General features: G+C 38.9%; 1 protein-coding gene and 1 non-coding gene across 2 annotated transcripts in view; one reads left to right on the forward strand and one right to left on the reverse strand.

Annotated features, from left to right (window-relative positions):
* The window catches only part of Lim3 (Lim3 homeobox protein), a 60,603-nt gene extending 43,008 nt beyond the window's left edge, over positions 1-17,595 (reverse strand). The window contains exons 1-2 of the mRNA XM_072019806.1: positions 13,965-17,595; positions 2,333-2,377 (exon numbers count right to left, since the gene is read on the reverse strand). Of these exons, the coding sequence (XP_071875907.1) occupies positions 2,333-2,377; positions 13,965-14,235 (316 nt within the window). The 5' untranslated portion in view covers positions 14,236-17,595. The remainder of the gene's footprint in view (positions 1-2,332; positions 2,378-13,964) is intronic.
* An 8,593-nt stretch (positions 17,596-26,188) lies between these two features.
* On the forward strand, positions 26,189-26,262 carry Trnat-agu (transfer RNA threonine (anticodon AGU)). Its single transcript has one exon. It is a non-coding gene; the product is annotated as a tRNA-Thr (tRNA).
* The last annotated feature ends 689 nt before the right edge of the window (positions 26,263-26,951 follow it).

Here is a 26,951-nt window from a genome sequence, read left to right on the forward strand (position 1 = left end):
TAGAAATTCTCCAACAAAAACTCTAAGATCCTTGATAGATGCACCTTGGTATGTTACCAACGAAACGATACATCGCGACCTTAAGATACCCACGGTCAAAGAAGAAATATCCAAGTTCAGAAACAGATATAATATAAGAGTTAACAACCACCAAAACCCATTAGTTATCCAATTACTTGACACGACGGTCAGATTACTTGACACATAGTCAGATCCGCAGACTAAAAAGGCGATACCCCTTAGATAGAAGCGTTAGATTCAACTAGAATCAAACGCACTATAAACTTTTATAATGTAAGTTACAGTACCACGCCAAAATAATTTACTTAAAATTCTGTATGAGAATTGATTGTAAATAATCAATCAAGATTCTATTCACCAAATTCGTAGCAATCTGGAACGCGTAGACGCAAATATATAACGCAAGTATAATTCCTGGTGAATCACTAAATTCCATATCTGCAGGTGAGCGCAGTGCGTTACTTGTTTTATCAATTATTTTCTATTATCGCGTTGGTAAGCGTATTGGCAACGAGACCGATGTTCTTTCGGGTTGGTACAAAAGTGGCTTACAAAACGTTGGAATGAACAATCCACTCGTCCGAACCGCCACGTGAGCTGCACGTGCCAGGAGCGTGCCGGAACAACTGGTGCCCTGTCGTTTCTGCCACCATGTGCGTCAATGAACGTGCACTGTGCACGCGTGTGTAACACGCGTCTTCTTTTCGCGACGTAAGATCGCGTCCTCCGTCGTACGTGTTACCCTTTTCCTTCTCGTTACGACTTACGCGTTTTTATTCCTCGTTATTACTTTGTTGTTTCATTCTATACACATAAAAATGACGTTTGTTCGACTTGACGTTCGGGTAATGGAACGCGAGTAAACGCGCGTGGTTTAGTGGAAACGTAAATTTCAATTCCGAGCGATGCACATTGACAAACTCAACCGAATAGAAAACACGTGCGAATAGAAGACGTATTTATTTTCTGCATCGGTTAAAGTCGCGGATAAAGATCTTACTTTTAAAAATTCACCGTCATAATGCTCGAAAGCGTCGAATAAATCGTCATTGATGATGCTGAAGATATACGAAGGGTTGTAAGTAGACGTTGTACCAGAGGCACCCGCATTTTTCACGAGAACTGTGTCACTCGACTTTGAAACTTGGCACGATGGCCCCGGTTCGATGATAAACAACTCGAAATGTAACTCCTAATCGCACGTAACAATTCCATTGTACCGACGAGTGCGACCAACTGCCGTGCTTAACGCTATATCTTCGACGACATATGGGATAGAGTCGATGGCCTTCTAGTACTTAGTGTTTCGTGCTTGTACATTGTACCCCTCTGTACGAACGAGTTTTGATAGCCACTTGAAAAAGGTAAGGGTCGAGGCTTGAGAGGGATCTTCTTCCGCTTTCGATATCGATAGATTTTCTCAAAATTTTGTTGAAATTGTTCGTAGATGACGTGGAAATTGGAATTTAGTACGATTATTATTTACGGCGAGTGGCGGAGTTCCAAGTGTCGGAGATACGTGAAATCGAATCATCGAGCGTTTGAAATTAGGTTGTGACGGAGTGGGTAGTCGTGATAGAACGTGAAAATGTTCGTGTAATTTGAAACGGAGAACAGGAGAATGCGCGAATGTTACTCGTATGAAAAATTCGGATTTCTGCGAATCGTCGAACGGTATGTTTTAGTTACGTTTGACTTGCCTCGAGTTGCGTTGTATCTGTATATTTTAAAATTATTTTGAATACCAAGTGCTTTACTACTCCTATCTTTCGTCATATATCGCAATAGCAAGAAATATATTAAAATGGATTAGTTTCAGAGATAAAGATATTATAACGTTTTAATAATCCTAGAATATTTGAAATTGGTATCAGCTTTAGTTTATGTACGCGGGTGAAAAGAATTTCTTTTCTTATCTAAAATAAATCTATTTTCTTTCGTTCCTTATTGAAACTCGTTAGAGAATGGAGAATTTGTATGCGAATATCTAGGTACATAGTGCGAATGTTTCCTGAAAAATAAGTGTGTGGACTATAAGATGTATGTTATATTTTGTCTTTTTCTTATATTTTAATTTATGATATATATATATATAAAAGATAACCTGTATAGCTTGGAATACAAATTGCTGATTATTCAATCGTTTTTGTAAACTACATTACCTATATAACGCGTAATAACGCACAAAATTATATATAAATGAAGAAGAAAAACAATACGTAATAAAAAACTAAAGAAACGTAAAAGAGGGGGGAGCGGGGGGCAGAAATAAACAAAAGTCAAAAGAAATATCAAATTAAAAAAGACTCACGTTCTTCCTTGATCGGAAAACAGCTTGGTGTTTTGATCTTCCGTTCTAAAACAAAAGGAGAAAAATAAACTAATTAAGTTTATTAAAGAAAATCATACCAGACCAAACTTAGAAATAACGTACTCTTTATAAAATAAAAAAATATAGAAAGGAATAAAATAATAAGAAAGAAAAGATTTATTCGATGTTGAAAAAAAATCATGTAAATTGGAAAACGAATAAAAAGGTCTGTTAAAGTATCTCTTCCAGATTGTTAACAGTTGACAATCTGACGAACACATTTTCTTTATAGTCTCGTTCGTGGTTTTATTGTAAAATTTCGCAAAAACGTCGAGATAATGCTCGCCTGGCAAGCACCGTAACGTTTTTATGGGACATTGTGTCAGGCGTGTTTCAACTCGACAACATTTTTCTCGCGGTACGATCATAAATAATTTACCTGCAAACAAGTACTACGTTCGTTCAGCTCGGACTTACCTGTGCAATATTCTGATTTATCATCCACCTTTCGTTCGATTGTTTGTGGATTTACAGTAAAATTATTTATAAGCGACGCTGCTATGCAATTTTCCTGTATGCTTAATATAAATAAATAAAAAAACGATCGATGTTTGACTTTTTTTATACTCGTTTACTCACGCATATACGTAGACACACGAGATATAAAGCTTAATCCGTGTCTTTTTCCTTTTACTCGCAACCCGTTGACTTCGCCGCGTATCGCAAATTAGAATCGTCGTAGAATTTAGAAACAAAGTATGCAAAATTCTTGTTTCGTATGCGAACACAATGATCGCCTACTCTATAATACGTATACGTAATTTTCGTTAAAAAAAAAAAAAAAAAAGAAGAAATTAAAAGTCGAAACCTACTAAATTAAGATAACGATTACAGATTGTACCTGGTATTTGTTAAAATGTTGGAGCAGTAAATACAATGTAAATACAACGTATAAGAATATCCATCGTGGTTTATCTTTCAAGATATAAATAATCGAATTTTACACTCGAAATGTCTGTAGATTTTAATAGTTAGCTATAGTTACACTACATTAAATTAGAAAAACTGATCGTCAAACTGAGGGATGAAGTATCTTTGTTACGTAGCTATTGTTTATACAAGATGGTATGAAATTTGGAGATTTTCAATCTTCCTTCATCTCTCGTTGAATTGCCAGCGTCAGACGAACACTCTTACACCGTATCCCTGTGTGTTCAATTATTTTTTAACCCACATTTTTTAATCGCCACGCTATTAACAAATTTACGCAGCCTAAAGTAGACGTAAGTATCGCGCGGTTTAAACGGTGTTTAGTTCCCATCAAGAGCTACTTAATCTGCGATCGCGTAAACTCGCGTAACAATGGGGGAACGCGTGGCAAAGAAGGGGCGCACGTGATTACGCTGGCCGAAACTTCATCGTGGAGTCACGTGGCGCCGGAAAAACAGGCTCGGCGTTCGCCGTCGAAAAACCGAACCGCAAAGCCCGAAAGGAGCCACGAGCACTGCCTACGAGAAAAATAACCCCGAGTCATGCGTTCCCACGTATAACGAAACGCGAACCACACGAAACACCAACCCCCTCGAGCCCTCGAGTTTTCGGCGTAACGTTTCGGATTACACGGTATTTTGCCGTTGCCTATTGCTCTTGCGGCTTGATGTTTGCTCAGACTCGTGATCGAATCCCTTCGAAAGCTTTGTTCGCCATTCTGATGCTCTTCTGAGTGAAAATTTCCGGAGTTTGCTCAACTGGTTAGTTGCTGGTTCGATGAGAAGGTGTTCCTCCTTGTGTATACCGTATACCGTGGTATCATTTGACTTTGCGGATGATAGAAAGCGAATATTCCGCTTCGATTCTTTATAAACGAGTTAAGGTGCTCTCAGGTAGATGAAAATTGGACCGATTTCTATAAATCGACGTACGAGTTTGGTATGCGAAGTAAACGTTCATACTACTATTGACGTATTTAAATACTCTTATCGTAGGATACTTTTGTTAATACACTGTACAAAAGCGGGAGTGTGTACTGAAATTCTAAAATTTCATTAACGGTGTAACGAGACGCTAATATCGCGACTATATTAGCTAAAGAAACTAATAGAAAAGTGCACATAGAAGTTGCAAGATATTTACTGCAAATAGACATTGATAAAAGATTAATAAGCAGCCTGAATGGTCGTGTTAGACAACGATAAACGTGGAAGACAGTTCCACTGAATGTTAAAGGCCATTAAAATACAACAACAACAACAACAATAATAATAATAAACATGTATTTGTATATTTAATAGCCTAAAAGTATTTTCTACGTATGCTTGCGCAATTAGTAACGTTTTATTTTCTATTTGTAAATGAAATAGCTAGAAAATCAATGCCGAGATATATTATTATATAATTGCAAACATGTTATCGACTTAATGCTAATTTTAATCCATTTAGATTGTTTTAAATCTATCCTCCTTATCTACATCTTAATTTTATCTAAATGTATAATGGCTCGTATCACCACGATAAATAAAGTCCTGATGTTAACGATTCACGGATTCATATTTCTTCGTACACGTCCGTTTTATCGAATAATTTTATAATGGAAGATCGGTTAATTCGACAACGCCTTTATTATATAACGAAATACCTATGTATGTAGAAGCATTCGGTATAGTTAGTTGGTAGCTGGAAAACGTATAGCGAAGCGTGCAAACATCTCTATCGATTTAATTCCATACGATAGCAAATTCCTGTCAACGTTCACTTATATCGGCGTATAGTTAATAGTAACGTAACAACATTTTTCATCAACATAAATTCGCCAAAGTTGGCCATTTATAGCAAACGACGGAGACGTTTCTTAATCTTATCGTACAGGAGTACCTACTCTTCAGTCAGTCGGCCGAATCAATGACATGTGTATACTTACTATAGACTATAGTATAACAGCGTTATCTCGATGTTAGTAAATGTGCCAACTCGCGTGGATGTCTGCCTCTGAAAAGGAGGTCGGCTCTCGTCGAGGAGCGTTATCAGTTAAACAAGTTTTATAAGTTAAGAACATGCATGTCTCTACTATGATTTTTGCGTACCTAGGTCGAGTAAACTTGTTTACACAAATAATCGAAGATCGAGCTGGTGTTTTGAAGACTATCATAATAACAACAGTCTTGACATTTAACATTCGTCCACGTATTGCTGAATAGCATCATCTGGACGAACAGATTTTCAGTCGCGATCCCACGAGTATCTCCAAGAATGAAAAAAAAAAAGAAAAGAAAAAAAGAACGGAAAACCAAAACTAAAACAAGAAGAACGGGAAAAGAGCGATTCCAGAGAGGAAAAAAAAGAACTATCGATCAAACCTTGAATTTGAAACGTCAAACTGGAAATGGGTGGACTTCGATCGGTCACAAAAGGAAAAAAGTTACCAGCGACGTAATAGCTACAGGGTGAGACGCGGTAACTTGATGCCTGGCTGTTTGACGCGTGCCTGAAGGACATAGGAGCGGATCCTTTCCCAGACGCTACTTTACACGCCATTTGCCTTTCTCCGTGTCCTCGAGGTGTTTTATCGTCGCATTAATTTTCGCGACAGGATCGCTAGCGGTGGAAAGCCAGCCGCCTCTCGACTTTACCAACTTTTTACGTTGCTCTCCTATTCGCCAGCGAGTTACGAGGCCGTAACACCGGCATCCAGTTTTATTCGAGATCCGCGCGAACCTTTGCAATTTATACGCTGAATTGACAATTAGATCCAGAAAAAATAGATCTAGACTTTGCGCATCTACGAATTTGCGTACATTTTCTAAGTTTTATGTACGAGTCGCGTGTCTTATTATTACAGATCTATAAATCTTGATCTTCCGCATCTCTAACCCGTTAAGGACCAACATCGCGTTAACTTTTCTATCGTGTTATTTTTACCTTCGATCGCGTTAAAATCTACAGGTATTTATTTCGATTTATAAATTGAAATTTTGTGAATTCTAAAATTTATTATTCGTCTACTACTTATCACGATCTTACGGATCCACAGATTCCACGCGCGCTTGTATCTTATAAACTCTATAAGATATAAGATATACGTGATTTCGTTACAGTTATAGATTACTTACGTATTTTGAAATATAGTGGTAAAGTACGATAATACGCTATGCTCATTGCCAAGCATTCCTACGTCTGAATAATAGTGAATTTCGCGATATAAGAATTCTAAAATAGATAATCTATTACATTTTTGCTTTTAGGCTTATCTTAAATCTGCTAACGATACGTAAGAACTTTATCGAATCGATTGAACAAATATTTAACGAATTTATGTAATATTTGGAACGATAGAAGTTCTTTAAACGATGAATAGAAACTTAGAGATATAAAAATGGGAAAAATATTTCCTTCGATTTTAAAGTTCGATTAATAACAATATCAGAAAATAATTTTTCAATACATACCTAATACGTATTGAGGTTTCTATATGAATCAACTGATTCATTGTTCATTGGATATGTAACTGGATATATATTAACAAAGATACGTATAGTTGAAAATTAGTACCTACCTTTATAGTGTTCATTTATGGAATTCATTACAAGCGAGAGTTAATAATAAAATTAATAACAAAATGAATTAATAATTAAACATATAACTATATAATAAATTTTCTTAAATCGTCAACCTGTCAAGGATCGACGCAGCGTTTCATTCGCGATATTTTTTCCATCGATACGATATTATCAAATTTCGTTTTTTGATGAAATTAAAAGAACAATTGAAACGAATATTTGTAATATCAAAGCAGATTGTCGCTTGGCCCTTGGTGGGTTAACGTTGCCAAAAAAAAATAGCGGGCACCGAATTTACCTGAAAACAACATTTTCCAAACGGAGTTTAAAAGAGTTTTTCGACTCGCATCAAACACGACGTGACAAACAAATGTTCTATCAGATTGTTTAATTCCATATACGTTAGTCGTTTTATCTAATCGTTATTCGCGAAAAGTGGAAAGTCGTAATTCTCGAAACGTAATCCTAAAACGATGAGACGAGGCTCGTAAGAATGACAGATTGGATCAGCCATCGATAAGCGGGTGTGCAGTAGCCAATAATTTTTCTTCATAAAGACAGAAACTAGCTATAGCGAGTCGATAACCGCTGTTTTAACGACGTTACCACGCCGATGTATCACATGGAGTGGTCACTCGGGGGGCGAACTCGTGGTGAGAAAACGAATAGAACGAAGGAAACGCCGTGCCGGAGCAGCCGTCGCCGGAGGTTCGTTTTCCAGGGGCTTCTGGCCGTGGCTGGGTAGAGGAGATGCGGCGATACCATAAAAAAATAGGAAAAACCACCGCCACCGCAGAAAACTTTCGACTTGGAAAGCAATTCCCTTCTCGCCGGCCCGCGAGCATTTCGCTGCCAGAGAAATGTAGGTGGGAAAACGCTCCTCTTCCTTTTATACGAAAAGAAAAAGGTTCGACCAACTTTTTATTACGTCAGAAAATTTACCGTTTGCCTTGTCGCTCCTAATCGATGCGTACTGAAACTACCATGAACGTTTCTTCCCCGTAGTCGTTGCGTGTCAATTCTTTCCTCTTAAGCAAAATTTCTTTGTGCTATTCGTAATTGTGTTACTTTTATCGTTCGCAAGATTTATCATTTTTTTACTCCACGTTGCGTATGTATTTCCAGGAATTTGCAATTTTTATTACGTCCTGTTTCAATGTCGTACATAGATGGACGTTCGAAGTTTCGATTAACTTGAACTCGAAGGGAATTGCGCCAAGTACAACGGCATTGGGTTTTCACGTTGGATCGCTGCTTTGTAATGTTTCAACGTAAAGTGTAAGTTTCGTAAGCGTCGTAGGATTGAAATCTTGTATTGATTTTCGCGTGATAAAAATTTGCTATATTTGTTTCCTTTTAATTCCCTTATTGCCAACTGTATCACGAACTTCGCGTAGAACGTTAGTTGCAAACTTCACGAAACGGAGAAGTAGATTCTTCAACAAAATGCGAATAAGAGAATCGATCTGCAATTCGTATACTTCGTTTATACAATGGAACCGCGAACGTTAGTTCATGCACGACTACTCTCATCGCGATGGGCAAACGAAAAATGAAAAGATTCGAATGAAACGATCAACGAAGCAAAAAAAAGAAAAAAAGGGACCAAGCAAAAGGAAAACCTCTACGAATCCCATAAAACGGCGCGCGGATTCAGCAGCCCTTTAGCGGGAAAGCTTCCTCTATACCCGTAATACGATCGAGTCTTCCAATCATCGGCTTTGGCCAGCTCTAAACGAAAAAGACGTCTGAACGCGAGCACACGCGCGTCAGCTCGACAGGAATCTTAAGGTACGGGCTCTCTTTGAACGCGGCAAAGCCGCCGATACATCGTCCTTCGGCAACAAAGATACGAACCTTCGTCCTCATTTTCCTGCCGACTCTTCCACCCCTGCACGTGAATACTACGCGCCCTCTAACCAGCCGCCATTTTCTTTCCACCCTCGTCTCCATCCGACTGCTATTCGCCATGAGCCACCGTTTCCTATGGTTACCAGTTACCCGAGGGATGCTTGACAACCTCATTGGAGCTTTCTACTCCTTGTCAAAGTGCGACTCTCTCCTGTCCTCGTCTTCTTAGTCAAAATTTTGTTTGACTCCGTTTCGCCTCTTTTCTCCCACGTGTTTCCCTTTTCGTGCTTTATTATCCAGATGTTTGCTTGTTTCCAGTATTAAAGCGAAGATTACCGATTTCCGCAACTTTCCCAAGATTTGCCTAGGTATTGTAATCTCGTCACAAGAACGAAGAAGTTTTGTTCCTTTGATAAACGTGTTAAATGATTCAACCGTGTTAATATTATGCGCTAAATATTAGATTATTCGAGTCTGCGAACGATTTAATTTTTATTCCCACTGTGATTCTCCAATTTTTACATTACCTCTCGTTTTAGTTAGAAAAAAGAAAGGAGGTTTGATGTTTACAAAATTCTATTTGTAAGCTGGTAAGGATTTTTCTCTTAGTTCGTTCAATGGAAAAATAGCAAAATAGCAAAATAAGAAAATACTATTGGAAATATTGGATACTAATGAAAAGTACGCAACAGTTCCCATTTTCTTGTACGTATAAAGAATCTAATCGTCGCGTGTGATTAAAAATTCTTGACGGTACAGAGAATTATTCGCGGTGTTACGGTCGTCGGTGTCGTAAGATTGGTATAACGGGTGGAAAAGAATATAGCAACGAACGGTTAGCTAGGTGGAAAGGTTTAATCGATGGCTATAACGTGGAGAAGAATAACTGGCGTGTAGTTTAGGTCCTGTTGTTTGGGCCTCAGTTTAGATTTAGGTTTAGATTTAAGCACATTCGCTATCGTGCTGAAGCAATACCGTATTGATTGTGGGGTGGCCGAGCCTCCGAACACATTACATGATTAAACCGCCCCAATGGCATAGCAACCGGCCTTGCAGCACTTACCTTATTAAAATATCCACCACCCTCACCGCGCTCTTTTAACAAAACCTTTACGCGGACCTGCCAACTATTCCAACACCTACCTTTTGTTATCAAGAAGCATTTGAGCGAGTCGACCGTTTCAAACTTCTGTTTGGCCAATGTCTGCCGAAAAATGATAATTTACTTATTTTTTTTTATTAGATTTGTACGCGTTTTATATTTCTTGCTTGATGTGTAACGTTCGAATTCGAAGTGGTAAATTTTATTTTATGGAGTGTCGGAAAATTTGCAAAATGAGAAAATCGATATATCTGACTAACGTTAAGTTCGAAGGAATTTCGCGACTTCTAATATTACTACAAGTTACGTATATTTTAATTTGGTTTACCGCTACCAATATTAAGTCTAATCCGTTTAATCTTACTAATAGAAGATAAATTCCGATTTAAATTTACTTCCTACGAAGAATTTAGAATTACAGATCTCAACTGGTAACTGGTTGGCGAGATAATTCTCTATGAATACCGTAATTGTATCAAATATAACCACCGTGTTAAATTCTAAACTCTACCGTGCGTATAAAAGTAAAATAAGCGACCAATTAAATGTCATATGATCCAGAAAAGTAAGTACGGTGCAGAAATAACCAAATCGATTCTATCGAAGTGTTAAAATTATTATTTCCGAGAAATTCGCAAAAGCTGTCGCGTTAAAAATATTTTATTGTTAAACCTAACGAGTCTGCCTCCTATAGGCAAATTAAAGGAACGAACGAAGACTTAATTAACGCGAAGATAGCCGAAAATGCATTTTTACACAGCTCGATACGTCGAGATACGTAAATCACAAATCGAGCATGATTAAGAATAGAAAATTGTTATTCATAAACGTAGCGATGAAACGAAGGAATCTTCGAACAGGTGCATTCATAATTCAAGAATCTTCGACCTTTTCGGCCTGTTTCACTCACCGAAATCGACTGCATAAATAATACACGCGATGCCTTGCTTTGCGGAACAAGCGTAAAAGATGCGCGAAAGGAAGTGTAAAAAATAACTACGAACCTAAAGAACAATTTTTCCCGCCCTAACTAAAAACTTATTTGATACGTGCAAATCAAAAGGTGTATCGTACAACGCTCGTTACGGAAATTCATTAAAATCACCGAGTTGCTTAAGGGGACCAAACGATCCTGATTCCTCTAGGGGGAAAAATATGATGTTGCATTAGTAAGGATTTCATATTTTGCGTTTCCTAGTTTTCTAACGAAAGATGAGAAAAAGAAAAGCAAAAGAGTATGGCAATCCTTTGCGCAAAGTAATTTGTTAAACGCGAAAGGCTACCGCCATTTCGATACATTAATGCAGAGGATCGTTTATCTTCCCTGAAGACAGGCATGAAAAAACAAATGAGACACAAAACATTAATGTCTCTGCTCGTCTTTACAATTTTAAGACACATAGATAAATCTACTTGTCAGAAATTACTGTCAGACTTTAAAAAGAAAGTATTTTTCATCTTTTTCATATACCTATCTTATTTTAATTTAATTAAAAGTTACAAAGTTATTGGAAATTATACCGATTTATATAACTATTTTTATATTACTTTCATACATACGTTTTATCTTATTTTACATTTCGATAATTAAAATTGGTCGAAAAATTTTCTTTGCTATCCATTAAAATATAGAAACTTACGAGTAAATAAGTTTTAGTATTTGAATGGAAATTTTAAATTAAATTTCTACGTATAACCGAAAGCTTTAGAATATGTTTCTCAAGGTACGTAGCAAACTGTACAATAAACTGTAAACCTTGCCCTGCCTAGATGTCCAAATGTTAGAGATTACACGTAGAACATACCGATAACATGACGCAAAATATTCCATCGTGAATTAGCAACATTCTGCAAAATCACACGTTCCAACAGACGGATCGCGTTACTTTCTGAAAATAAATTTTTATTGAATAGAAAGAAAAAAATATATATATGTATTTTAATCGTGCTTTTCGTAATTTTTCTTACGATATAATTAATTTTTTTCGTGTATCTATATATACGGTATAGCAATAATGTAAAGTTTTTAAGAATTATGGGGTAGCAAGTACAAAATATGTCGTGTACAGAAAAAGTACGTCGATAATAAATCGCACCATTGATCGCAGATTTTGAGTTTAAATTTAATCTTCATTTACGGTCATTTCTATTGGAATATTTCATAAACTCTTTGTATTAAACTAATAATATCGATACAAATAAATTAACGCGAATTCAAATAAAAAGAATTATAAAAAAAAACAATATATACAAATCGTCAGTTTTTCTCGTTAACTTTTATCTAACACCTACGTCGATAAATAATACTTTAAATATTTAAATTCATCGATATAGTTATAAAAAGTTAAATCGCGATTAAGTAGATACTACCGTTGCTATTGGCAACAACTGAGAAATAATGAATTTGTAGCCGCGATCGTTTAATTAAATAGATTAATAGTAAATCGCTGCCGCTTTTTAATTCGTCTTAATCTTCGTTACAATGATAAAACGTACATATACAAAATATATCTTTCTTCATAGACAGTAGGGCAACGTAACGAACCATTTTTCGAATACAATCACATATGTTGCCATTATTTCGTATCTGATTTTAAATTGTATTAAGCATATTTTTTAATTGAATCGAAACTATCGATGATTCTGCAAAATATCAGTTTTCCAACGTAGATTAAATGTTTCGGCGTTGGTGTCTCCTATTAATAAAAACCAGATATTTCGAGATCGATAGAAAGCTGGCCCAAATGTAATAATCATTCGCTCTTGAGCTGAACATTAATCTTATCGATTATCCGGATCGACCATTCTTATCGAGAACTCGCTACTGTTCGCGTAATGTGGCACAAAAATTTTAACCTGACCCGATATTATAAGAACTTGCGATAGCGACTGAACTATCATTGCTAGACTTCTTATCTACGAACGCTTCTATAAAACTATGAAGGTAATTGCGACGTATTTTTTTTCCCTACGACCGCCTAACTTTTTCGACTTTCGCAAAAATTAAATTGGCCACCGATAAAATTGTATTTGTCTTTCGTTTGAATTTGAATTTGTTGGAAATTGTCACGCGTTACACTCTGTTACAATATTTCATGGATTCAGATATATTTTTTTATACAGATAATATAATCTTCGTGTCAACAATGTTAATGTCTGCAACGAATTGCATCACATATTCCTTCTTCAAATTGTGGCCAACGTTCAAGACAAGTTCTACGCATTACTACGCAACCTATCGACACCGATAACCGTTACCTAACACGAAATTTTCGACGAACTCTTAAGAAATGATAAAACCGTTCGTGACGGATACAAGCAACGTGCGAAGTACGAAGACCACGAATTACCAATTACCAGGAAAACCGAAATAAAATGAAAAGAAATTCCGAGAAGATTAAGATCGTTCCTATCGCGATCAGGAAAATATTTTCACACAAATGCGATTAACATTAGGAGTTACAACTTGTTTATGCTGAATATTACAAACTTGAGCCCTTAGTTTCGAACATAAAACAATCGTACATCGCGGACGTATCTTAAACGTTTATAATTCTTATCTCGGTATGAGAATCGAAGAATCCGTATGTCAAAGTTCTAATATTCTAACAAAGTATTGATTAATATTCCATTTTGTGTATTGGCAGCCGATCGTATTATCGATAAACAAACCAGAGTATCTAAAACGATAATCAAAAAGTGTTTAAGTAAGTAGCTTGATTCTACATCCACTTCAAATACTCGCACTTTCGAATACTCAACAAAATACTCCATGCGTTCTTTCCTAACGTAAGTATAACAACAATTAATATCAACAAACATCGCAATTTCTCCATTTCTGGCGCAACATTTCCGCCAAATACGTAAACCGTGACGCACCTTCATAAGCAATAGAATCCTCGACTTTAGTCGATGCACCTTGCACGAAAATTTATCGTCTAAACTCTTGAACGAACAAAAGAAACATCCGTCCGAAAGGTCCGAAGACCACGTGACCAGCTTGATCCGACCCCGTGTTCCCTCCATAAATAAAATATTTCTCGACCCAACAAATTCGCCTCGATGTTCGAGACTATGGGTTTGACGAGCGTGGCGCAAAAACATAGCAAATTTGAAGAATCCTTACCTTCCAAGTTCTTGTTCCTGGCGAGGAGAGCCAACAGGACGTCCTGGTTGGGCGCAGCCTCGGCCAAATCGGCAGCGTCCTGGTGCGAGGGTGGCAACGAGGGGCCCAAGGACGGCATGGTGGTCGTCGGTGGCCGCGGCATCATCACCGGCGCCGAGCCCAAAGGCGGCAACGCCAATCCCCCGGGTGTATGATGGAGCGGATTATGCGGCGGCGGACCGCTACTCGGTAGCGTCGGCAGCGTCGCGACCGGTTGCACCGCCGCCGACATGGACAGATCGACGCCACCCAACAATACCGGACGACACCCTCCAGAACCAGGTCCGCTGCTCACCGCCGGGAGGATTCCGCCACCCCCCGGCAGTGGTGCGTACGGCAAATACAGCTCCAGTATAAACCAGGAAGTGGCTGTCACGGGAACACTGACCGACGCCGGATGTTCTTCGTCCTAACGAAATCGGCTCAACTTTGTCCTAAATCTTTTCCTTTCGGCATCGATCGACACCAGATTTCTACGTATAACACTCTCGGCGTTATCGTCGTAGAGCGATCGTTTGACTTCGTTCGACGCGAAACTCCTTCGTTAAAAGCGTTACTTACGATTCTTTACGAGTACTGTCGTTCCTTCGGGAAGATCGACGGTTCGATTATGCGAGCTCGAATCACACGGTGACGGAGTTTTCAGAAGGGCGCGGTAATATCGTCATCAAATTCTTTCGTCGAAAATCGTACGAGCTCGTAGACTCTTTTCATTCGCGAGATTCACTATCACGAGAGTCTTTATCTCGAAGATCGAGTCCTTCAGATTAACGTTTTCACTAATCAAACTGTTACGCGAGACGAAATTCTATATCGCGATCGTGCGTTCACTGGACCTACAGACAGCTGCACTCGATCGAAGACACTGGTGCCGTTGCGCGCGGATCGATGGTTCGCGCGAAATCAACACTCACTTTCGTCGCTCGTTGAAGCCGTTCGTCGCTTCCGGATATTACTCGAGAAGCCGACTGATCGGTTTTAATAACCGTTCCAAGCGAACGATCGGTTTTCAATGTTTTTATCGTTTGATCGTTCGATCGTCCAAAGTTCCGTTGTAATCTCGTTGGCGTTGTCGCGGAGCGGACGTCGATGGCGATCGATCGTCGAGAGGCTCTTTATTTCTGTCACCTTCCGATGACTTTGCCTGTTTAGGGGAGAACGGTCGAACTTCGCTGGTCGGCTCAACTATCGCGTATCACGTGCATAAGCAACGTCTACGCGGTTTTGTAGATCGTCGGAGCGCCAACCGTTGGTAGATGTTTACGAGTGCAGTTACCAGCAGGCTGATGTCGAACGGTTTGTTTGTAAATAGCTTCGACCGCGCTTCTTGCGGGAAGAAAAACCTTGATTTGTCATTAATAAAGCGGGATGGTCACGAGGTGCGCGCGTGTCTCGCGTATTTGCGCTGCGTTCTCGATGATCAATGAACGCCAGCTAAAATAGCGTCTGTGTTTGTTTAACGATCGCGTTATCCTTTTGCCAAGATACGTGAATGTAACAATTATTATTTTTCGAAATGTTCGTAGCGGCGAGGAGAAGATTATATTATTGGAATTGACTTGTCGACACTGGATGATTAAAAGAAACCGGACGATACCAGAGTGATGGAACTGTGGTCGTTGTCGAGACGCGATAGTTAAATCGTTTCGTGGAAAACTGTCACTTCAAAGTGGCGAAGCACGACACCGCGGCGGATGATCGGCATCACTGAAATTCTCCGACAGAATTTTTGCGCTTCCCTGCGGTTCGATTGGATCACGTGAATCGAGATCGAAATCGAGAATCGAAAGGACGGGAAGAGGGAGCACCTCGAGACGAGGTCCGAGCGGACTTGAAACCAGCCGCGTACTCGTTGCGTCCCTCTCGCAATCTGAAACTCAGAGCGACGGTCCACGTCTTATCAGGCTGTTCACTGGTCTCGGTTTATCTCGACCATAACCTTGGTTATGCTACTCCGATCGTGACACTTTTTCTTTATAAAATCGCGTCCGCGATTAGACTAATTCTTGTCTCGTTTTTCTTTTCGCGTTATAGATTTTCTTTTTAAACGATATCAGCAGCTCGTCGCTCTCCTCCAGTGACACCGCGATTATCTCTGACTGCTCCGTGATTCTCTATCCAATAGGACTTTCATGAATCACGCTCGATAATTTCATAGTCGGTTATGTTACAAAGTGCATCGAAAAACTTCCGCGATTGCATTATAATTGACACGAGACGTAGCGCCAAAACATCGATATGGAAGCGATAAACGGTATCCCCAATAACTTGGACCAGAAAACCTCAAGGTTTTCCCGATTTCTTTTTAAATACGTCTCATATACGCTTCGATTCTACGTTTCTTTGTAATCGATATATTTCATCGAACGTTCAACCAGTAAAACGATAATACAACTCCACCTCTAAAGGCGATGAGCCTTTCTTATTCCTCGCGTTCCAGTCCTAATACGAGTTTCGGCAAGGTGCGGTCGAAACGAACGAGTCTCCTTGTCCTTTCCTTCCGTACCGGTTGACGAAAGCTCGACGGCTATGACGACAGCGATGACGACGACGACGACAATGACGATCAACGAAGAAGATTACAACAACGACGACCGGTAGGAAGATAGGATGAAGAAGATCATCGATAGGAAAGGCTTTGTTGGTAGTTCTATCCTCTAATCTGTTGGACGCGGCGCGCGCGTCTATCTCGGCTGTTCGTCTTTGATCAGCGGCGGGCGGTCGTGAGGTTTTTACACGCGTGTCGATGGAAATCGTGGCCGGGACCGATGTAAATCCCGAATGCCAATAGAGAGAAAAACCCAATGAATCACGTAGCAGCGATACTTTGGGACGATTCGGCCGGCGCTGCTCGTCGCGGGTCTTCTTTTCGTCCGGCGATTCCAAGCCGAATACGAGTCGCGCCGCGGCGACCGGTAAGAAACGGCGAATTCCACGGCCGTTGAATCGCGATTTTCGTCCTGCCACGCTCTGTTTTTGTTTTTTCCCCGGTATCGGCTGCACCAAACTCGTCTCGAGTTCGTCATCGGTCCGCAAACGTTCGCTCCATTCACCCAACGATGATTATCCCCCGCTCTGTCCACTGCCAATGACTTTCTTTCCCGGCTCTCTGAGTTTCGTACGACTTTTCTTGGGAATCCTCCGAATTCCGTTCGGCGACCGATCTTCCACGTCGATGGGCCCGTCCTGCTCGAATTAATCTCTCCGTTGTCCTTTTATGATCTCCTGCGGAGACACTGACCGTAAAAGGTGCACCGATCGGTTCACTTTCGGAGGTAAATGAAGAACGCGGCTTACGATACCGTGCAACCTTCCACGTCGATGTTTTGGTAACGTCCTGCATTTAATTCGTCGCTTTCGTCTTTTCTTTCCTCACTGTGTCCACTATGATTGATCGTCGACCGATTCGATGAGCGATCACCGATACTTTACAAATCTCATCCACATCTGCGTGTGCGATTGAAAAATAAACGACAACCAGTGGTAGTGAATTTCTTCGCGAATGTTAACGATCGTCTTTGAGTTAGGCCGGATCGGCCGAAAAATGTACACTGCCGCGAGATCTCGGAATGTGCGATTTGATTAGCGGGTACCGCGGCACTATGGAGCCGGTTTCGCGGGGTTCTTGGCTTCAACCTCGAGGATCAGAGAGCTGGAGGGACCTGGAGGGAACTTGGAGGGACGCATAGAAAGGTGGAGGTGGTTCTGAACGTTCTCTAAAACTGTGCGTGCATCGCCCTGTCGGAGGAGAGGTTTCCACCCTACCATCGACGGCCGCCACCGAACCGTCTCGCACTAGCTGCTACCTAAAAGGGGGAAATTCTGGTGGGGTATCGATGTTGGCACGCTTGCGCCGCAACCTGTCTCCCTCGTGCGAGAAACCGCGCGGGGGACACTGCCGCGTCCTAGTACAAGATTTCGGAATGATTTGCGGTAGATGCGGCCGAATCGAATGGAAAATCGAACGTGAAAACGCTGTAAAGTCTTGCTTTTCGATCAGCGTGTTTACATGCTCGCCAAGTTTCCGTTTCACAAGGACGCGTGTTTCCTTAAAAAAGTTTGCATCGTTTTTTAGAAAGATTTGCGTTCGGCAACCACGCTCCTAACATAACGTACAGAAGACACCAAAAGTATATGAATATATTTGTTATAACATTTACGTATCGATCGATTCAGTCCAATCGTATCGAATTTCGTATCATTTAGTAATTTTTTCGTACGACTACAAAAATTTCATACTCGCATCTTAGTTTCATTTTCAAGCGTCGATCAAACTCGATCAAACTCGATCAAACTCGATACGATACAAAATATTTTAAGCGTCTGCAGTATCCGAATTAAGGCGGGATTAATACCCACGATAGCGTAGAATTATGGAAGTAGAACGATCCGAACAGAAGTTCCGATTTCTAAAAATACGTAATTTAATTTAGAAATTAGTATCTCGTTTAAATAAGAGTATGATCCAATCTGAAGGAATGCTGTCATCCGAAATTTCGACGAGTTTTCAAAATTCATTAAATTTCACGCTGTTCCCACATTCGCGAGTATTCGTTGTTACTATGTCGATAGACAGATGATCCAGGTCTGTGGATATCTTAACCCAATCACAAAAATGGAATTTTCCGTTCATAAGCTAAAATAAATGGAAAAATCGAATCAAGTTTCATCGTAAGTATGAAAATGTCTATTCGTTATTTTTATCCCTTTGGAAGATTCAGTAGTTTCATGAATGATATTCAAGAAGCGTAGCTTCTCGCACGGAGCCTTCTTATTTCTCATTTACGAGGAGGAATTTTCATCAATGAAGTAAACTACGATAATGGTGTTGAATAAGTGACGAGTTCGGTTCTTTCATGAACAAAAGATGTCCTTCAGCTCTGTCGAGCAGAAAATCTCCAAACGTCTTTCGCTGGAAAGCGAAAGAAATAAATGGCAGACGAAAAGGAGCAACGAAAACGTGGAAAGGAGAGCTTCGCGACATTTCACGAATGTCAGAAGATTCGAAAGAAGCAAAACAAAATAGTAGCGTGCTAATCAAGACCGATGGTCAATAATGGCGGCCACGGGTTGGTCCGATACAAGTCCAACCTATCCTTCGGGTGTTGATTTAAGTCGGAACTTCGCCAGAGCTTGATTCCAGTCGTGGCTCGAGAGCGAGACATATTTTTATTGTACCTAAGTGAATCACGGACCTTTTGTCTATGCGTTATTCGGTCAAGTATCGTACACTATGTACACTACGATCGCCACTAGCGATGGAAGCAAGTGCTCGATTCTGCCGTAAGAAGCGATAAATTGTTTCACGTAGTCGTTGGTTACGATTTTTCTTGTCTCGTTCTCTCTAGTCGCACGAGAAGTCTACGGATTCGAGATAAGATTCGTCGTTGACGTCGAACCAACGAATTTAGCCAAAAACGAAAACGCTACTATACCCTACTATACAGGCGACTCGACTCAATCTAAAAAGTTGAGCGTGTCTTCGTGTGTATCGTAATCGTCGTAAACTCGTTTTACGCGTTACGTGTAGACAATGTCGAAACGACACCGAGAACGTTAAGTCGGTGGATTTGCTTGAGAAGCAAGCGGAGGATGCATTGAATGCCCATCGCTAGCGTTGGCGCTGATGCGCGCGCGCATAGCGACTTACATGCACATGTTCCTGAATAGACACATATCCAGAGGGTAGCGTCGACCCGTCGGATCACCCGTTGGATGCACTCAACGAAATTAAACCTACGTTCCTCGACCTCGGGCCGACGTCGCAGTCACGTCCAGCCGAGATATCGGCAACGTTAGCTTTTACCACGTTTTGCGCGCGCCACTTGAAACTTATTTCCGCGAAATTTCGCGGTCACGAATCTTAACAGACCACCTACTCTTGTACGTATCTTCGCGCTAATCCACAGTCGACCCTATTTTAAATTAACTTCCACCTTTACCTGCACGATACTTAAAGTACCTTTCTTATTTGGGATCGTTTCTTTCAAACGAAAGATTTGAAATTACGTTCCAATTAGACAGATAAGTTTCGTGTATTAGAAATTGTAATAGAAATCTATGAAAGGTTGAACGTCTCCGAGGGAAAGTGCTATAAGGAAGAATATCCTTGATATGGAGAATCGTTGATAAAGCAAAGCATTAATAGGAAATTAAACATCAAAACTTGTTATCACGTACGAAGCTTTGGAAATTTAGTAAAAAATCCTGTAAATATGTTTGTACCTCGTTTTTGGTTTTTGGTTTCGCACATTCCAACGTCGAAAAATGTCATCTCAATTGTTCCATTGCAAATAAACGAAATTCTTCTTTCTTAAAAATCCCAAACAAGACAAACGGCGATAAATTCTTGCTCCGTTATATCATTCGCGATTAACGATCTCTGGATCACCGGTCAGCCCTTCCGACGTATACTTTCGAACATCCGCGTCGAACGAATCGGTTACGTCCTTTTACTCGATTCCCTAGCTAATGCAATTGAAAGTAGCGCGGAATGGAAATTGGGTTATGAGCACGAAAGTGCTAGGTGGCGAGGATCCTCGAACGACTCGAAAGTATCGGAGCGTCTCGTTGGAAAAAAGAGGTTTTTCAGATCGCCACTCCGCCATCGATGACTTCTCTTTTTTTCTTCGGTGAACTAACAGGGAAAATGCTTGGCGAGGCCGGCTTGGAAAAATGTGGAGCACGTTGACGTTGGAGCAAGGGAGCAGACGAGAGGATATCGAACCGGCAAGTCCAGAGGCGGAGTTGCCCCACCAGGTTTCCATGGAAACGTGACACTCTCTTTCGGGCTTTTCGAGCTTTTCGAGCTGTTCGAGCTTTTCGAGCTTACTATGGTTGCTCTCTCTCTCTCTCTCTCTCCCTCTCCCTCTCGCCGTTTTCACTCCCCGCGCGCATCGGCACCGCAGGATCGCCGCGTCGCGTCAGAGGATCGGCCTCGCCTTCAAAGAACGATATTTCCCGTTATTTTCCTCAAACCGAAGGGAAAAATTATTTGGTTTCGCGGAAGCTGATATCGCAGCCCCGGCCAGTTTCTATTTTCAAGTTTTATTTTGCCATGGCGTCGTTTCTCTTTCCGCTACCTCCGATACTGGATCATCTCCGAGTTTCAAACGCCGCTTCTCCTCGCTGTCCATTCAACTGATCGTTTCCTAAATGACGATCGGACTTGACACCCCACTGATTATAAAGCTACTGATATCAACGCGTTTGACTGTCACGCGAATTTTATATATTTTCACCTGCAAGTTACGATAGATTGAAATATGTTCACAATATTCTGCCCCGGTGTCGTCTGCCAATATTATCCTAGTCGTCCACATTGTTGAAAATTTTTCAGTCGATGTTTCAATCGCGCCAAGAAATTTAATAAAAGACGTTGGCTATCGATGACCAGCGTGACAATCAACGCGTTAAAAATATTATACTTTCCACTTGAAGAACAGAGTTGTACATACAGCTACGGAAATCATTTGTACGCAAGTACATGTGTACATACACTCAGTTTCCAATGAAGCGTTTTTTAATCAGCCTTTGTATTTCATTTCACAGTATCAAATGTTTTAGGGTTTTAGGGAGAGGGATTAATGGGAAACTCGAAGGAACAGAGGTGTACAAAATACGCATAATAAAGGTATATAAATTGTCCAATTACAATATTTAGTAGGTGAAACAAATCTTTACAGTTGTGTTCATAAAAATGTAAAATTGCATAAATATCCGCGGTCTACTTCGCTATAAGAAATTCACTGTACGATAATTTGACGTTCAGGAATCTCCATTGGTTTTCTACGTCTACGTTGTTAGCATTTTATTCTTGGAACCTCCAATTGCAGCGAACGTCTCCAATCTCATTGAAATTGCATAGGTGATAGTGTGGAAACATTGTACCTATATACGTAGTTCGTATATACAGTAGACACATACGTATACGCGAAAAAGAGCATTTTCGTCTGAAGAATAACATTTGAGGTTTCACATAATGGAGGATGTGCTGGTGCGAGTAAATAGAATAGGTAGATTTGATCAATATCGTCAATTATATCAAGTACAACATTTACATACGTATATCTGCGTATGTACGAAGTATCAAACTTATGTTTATCGTTGAAGAAACGATTTTTTGATAAACCAATAATGGTGTAATAAAATTAATCAAATAACACGATAACATAATGAAACTTATTCTGCTATGGAAAATAAAAATATATACACGTACGATAATCATAATATATAATTATCAGCAGAACAAATACTGGAATGAAAATATCAAACTCGACGACGTTGAGCCGTCTTCAAAAGTAAAATAGGAAAGAACAGTGCGCGTTTGGCGAATCCTACGTATCGCCGGCGCTGGTACACAACCGGAAAATGTACTTTCATCGGGCACACATCTTGTTCTGTCCTTTCCAATGTACTTCGTAGTTTCTGGCTCGAGCATGTGTTCTCTCGCGTGTGAAATGTCCCCACGATTTGCTCTTCGCTCTTTCGCCCTTTCTCTTTCTTTCCTTCTCAACAGACCTATGCGCGTTGCTCCAAACGGCATCGTCGTTTACGTAAGTTAGAACAGCGTTTCTCAAACAGCCTCAAATCGAGATCATCTCTGTCGACGTATCGATAGAAACGCGTATTATCTTTGGATGAAGTTTCGTAAATCTTGAGAGAGAATAGTAAGACGAATGCCTCCAATTAAGCTTCGTAAGATCGCGGGAAATTTATTGTTCGGGATTTTGTGTTTCTGTGGTTTCTAATTACGAGAAGACGCAAGTAAACTTGTTATTAATTGCTTCGATTAATACATCGATATACTGCGTGGTGCTGTAATCCCATCGCTGAGTGTTACTACTTAGTACCGATTTCAGCACCGAGCACGCGAATGTGTCTCGTCTAAGTTAGTATTAAAAAATAAAACTTTCCAAATATTACTTTATAGAATTAATTTAGAAAATTCTCGACGTAAGAATATCCAAATTTTTCAAACTGTAGAAACTGTTTACCTCAGTACCTTCTTTAGTTTCTAAATAACGATGAAAATTTCTAAAATTCGCAAGTTTATATCTGTATTTTTGCATTGCATCGAGACATAAAATATTTACACGTATTTTTATTCGTTCCACATCTATTTTTTACTGCATTTCTTTTTCCTTTATGTAGTGATATAATATAATGATCGTTGACTATCGCACGGAACAACAATGGCGATTTCAGTCGTAAAACAATTTGAGAAGCACTGGATTAAAACACATCTGCACACCTATCCGTCTGTACGTGATCGTCCGCGAGTATTCGCAAAGCGAGCGAGGAAGAGCAGGAATGACATATGCGGAACGTAGCCACCTCTATATTTTACTTGAAGCTATTCGCGAGAATTTACGAGGAACCCCCGATACTCTCTTTCTCTCTGTCTTCTTGCCTCCCTCGTCTACTCTTTATCCATACATCTATCTCCTTGCTATATTTCTCGAATCTCTTGGCTCCTACGAGCTTCTCTTTTCACGCTGCATACTGGAACGAGTCTATGCAGAGATGTATAAAATATCCAGAATAAAGTACTTGTTATAAAAATTTAGAATGGTAAAATCTAAAAACCCAGATCTGTAGGAAAAGGCAAATCTCTATTTATGTTTCCCATACGTTTCTTTGTATGTGTAAAGTAAATATATAATAAAAATATTAAATTAAACATACGAGATGTCTCAGTTTTAAACCAGTTTGTGTTACCAGTATGCAAAAAGAAGAAAAAGATATTATATAAACGTAGGTTTGCAAAGGCTTTGTAAAAAAGTTACGCGATACGAAAACTAATCAATTCGGGTTAGGTCTTTACGTTTCAAAATGCCATTCCTCGTTTCGAATACACGTTTCATATCTTTGGCAGATTGATTTTGTCACTCCCCGAGTTTGATGGTTATTTTGCTTCAGATCACTGAATGCACCATGAATCCTTTATATCGGTTCTTGTCTCGAATCAATTCTTGCGCGAGACACTATCGCTTTTATCGTTCCCCATAGATAAAAGTCCAACAGTGTAAGATCTGGCGATCTCACGGGCCAAACAATGTGTCTTCTCTGACCGATCCATCTTTCACGATAATATTCGTCTATTGCCTTTAGGTCTCATATTTTTGTTATAGCCCTTTTATAGAGCATTTGCGGACTTACGATTATATAACATCTTTCTCTTGATTCCGCTCACAGAATAAATCGGTGAAGTGGTTTAAAACCGAGGCTTCCTGTATATCTAATAATAAGATTAATATATTATAAAAGTAAAAATAGAAATTATCAAAGTCTGGGAAAAATCCTGCAGATGTTTATTAAACGTTAGAAACTAAAGAAACAGGCGTCGTGCTATGAAGTCGAACTTTAATTCGAGAACAAAACAAGTACGTAATTTAAGGTACACCGATCAAATCAAACCAGTTCCAGGGGGGATCCGACTTAACATTTAACGTATTAAAAAGCTCGAGGCAGATACTTGTGCGTTGTTTTCAATATGAATGGCCGAATTAATGCGAAATTAATGCATCGCAATTCGACCAATCCAGTTTCACGGATTATACATTAGCAGTTAACGAAGTAAGCGAGATAACTCGTCGAAGAGAAAATATTCTTTTGCCTCGAGCTAGATGTTTAATCTGTTCCTTCGACCCAATCACGAGGAAATCTTTTGATACGAGAAACCTTGATTACAACTTCGTGTTAGTTATTCACAAAAGAGGCAATCAAATTGAAGAAACAGAAAGTACAACCAGATTGCGTACTTATATATTACTTTATTAGACGATTCAATGTAGATACATAGATATATCAAAGGATGAAAGTGAATTATGATTTTAACTTTGAAGAGACTTAGATTTGATGAGAAGCGAGTTAATTAAATAAGTTAATACGTAATAAATGGATGACAGATGTAAGTGAAAATATAATTGGAAAGTTAATTATAAAATATAAAAAGTGTGAAAGTTATTATATAGAAAGCTGTGTTTATGTACCGTACATATCGCTTTCTGTGCAATTTACGTGTACATTTCTTATATAATTTTCTACATATTGTTGTTGAGAATTTCGGATCTTAATAGCCGAGATAATGGTATATGAACTCTAAATTTACACTTGAAATTTATACTACAATAGTTATATATTTATTTTATAAATGATTCCAATGATATTTACCGATACACACTTGCACGCGTCTCAGCACTTTCTTCTATACCCGTCTGTTAACCGACTGAACAGTTTACATTCATTTGTTTTCGAGACGCCGCGCGCACACATGCTTCTACACACTGATATTCACATACAAGTAGTACTATTGCGCGTCTAACCTAATCTAACGCACAAAATTATACGTATCTCAATAATTATATTATAGTATATTATGGTAAATAGAATATGCCAGAACCGAGCATGACGATTCATAACGATAGTTCGTAAATTGAGTTCCTGCTTGTTATACATACGTCTACATGTGTAAATATTATAATTCTTGTAAGTAAAGAGCGAAGAGATCTTGAAACGAAGAGATTTTTAATTAACCAGCGTAACGTATGAGAGTAGCTATTCCGAGTAAATAAGAGTTAGAGTTTGCGTATATTGTTTAATAAACTTTCAAATTCCTATTATTTTATTTAATAATGTCTTTTTTCGTTTGTAAAGCGGAGCGACATCTACGAAACATCAGCAAGAGAAGGAGACGATAAACGAAAAAGAGAAAGGTGATGAACGTTCTAGTTTCGATACATCGATATCTCCTGCGCAAGATTCCGAGAGGAAGAAACTACTTAAAAACGTAGAAAATTCGTCTCAGAAGCAAAATGAATCACGTATATAGGTACATCCAACGGTATTTCAGTTTTATCTAAGTAAATAGCAATTAACAATTGAGTAGTTGATGTTGAAATAAAAAATGATATAGCGTGACGTGTGAAGATTTTCAGCATGAGCAAATGTGTTTCATATAAACTTTGCTTGGCACTTGAACGCTATAAATCTTCAACTTTTATCACTTTCGTAAATTTGCAAGGAAAATAAATGGTAGAAAGTTATATTTAAATCGTGTTTACTATCTGAGAACTTTTCTAACGATTTATAAATAATATTTCTAAATTAATATAAATATTAAATTTATTCGCAAATCGTTCATCGTTTTCTTAAAATATGTAAAAATACCAACAAGTTTCAACGGCGCCGTGGCTTAGTTGGTTAAAGCGCCTGTCTAGTAAACAGGAGATCGAGGGTTCGAATCCCTCCGGGGCCTTGTGTTGTAATTCTTACGAATAATATTTTTAGAAATTTTTTTTTGTATTCTTTTATTCTATTAAAAAAGTATAGAACACGATAATGCAAAGATTTCTTTGTACTTAATAATATATAAAATAAATATTTCAAATGTATTTACTATCTAATCTTTTCGAGGAAATATATTTTGTTAAATGACTAACAAAAATAGACATTTTAAAATATTACGTATTTCTATGTATGCATAACGATTCAATTCTAATTTTAATTATGATTCGTAATAGTCGTATTTCGCTGTGCACAAGATACGAACTCTACTCTGTTGTATTATCTATCTACGATACATTATCACAGTGTTTTCTATAAATAATTGAGTCAATGTTGTAATAAATATCGTCTATGAAAATCCATAAAGTATTAATATTTCTGAAGGTTAATTTTGCACGTATATAAATATTAATGGCAAACATCGTAATATAAATATTTTATAATAAGTGACTAAAATATTTATTTTCAAACAAGATTAATCGACGTTTAATTAATTGGCAATATAACTAGAATCCACATATATAATATTTTACATGTAACGATTGAAATTATTTTATACGACGGTGAAAATAATTTTATGAAAATACGTAATCGCAAGAAATTCGAGAAGAAACCACCGACTGTTAGTTGTAAAAAGGCGACGAAAATTGATTAATCGGT

This window comes from Bombus fervidus, chromosome 16 (assembly GCF_041682495.2).
Source record: "Bombus fervidus isolate BK054 chromosome 16, iyBomFerv1, whole genome shotgun sequence".
Lineage (NCBI taxonomy): Eukaryota > Metazoa > Arthropoda > Insecta > Hymenoptera > Apidae > Bombus > Bombus fervidus.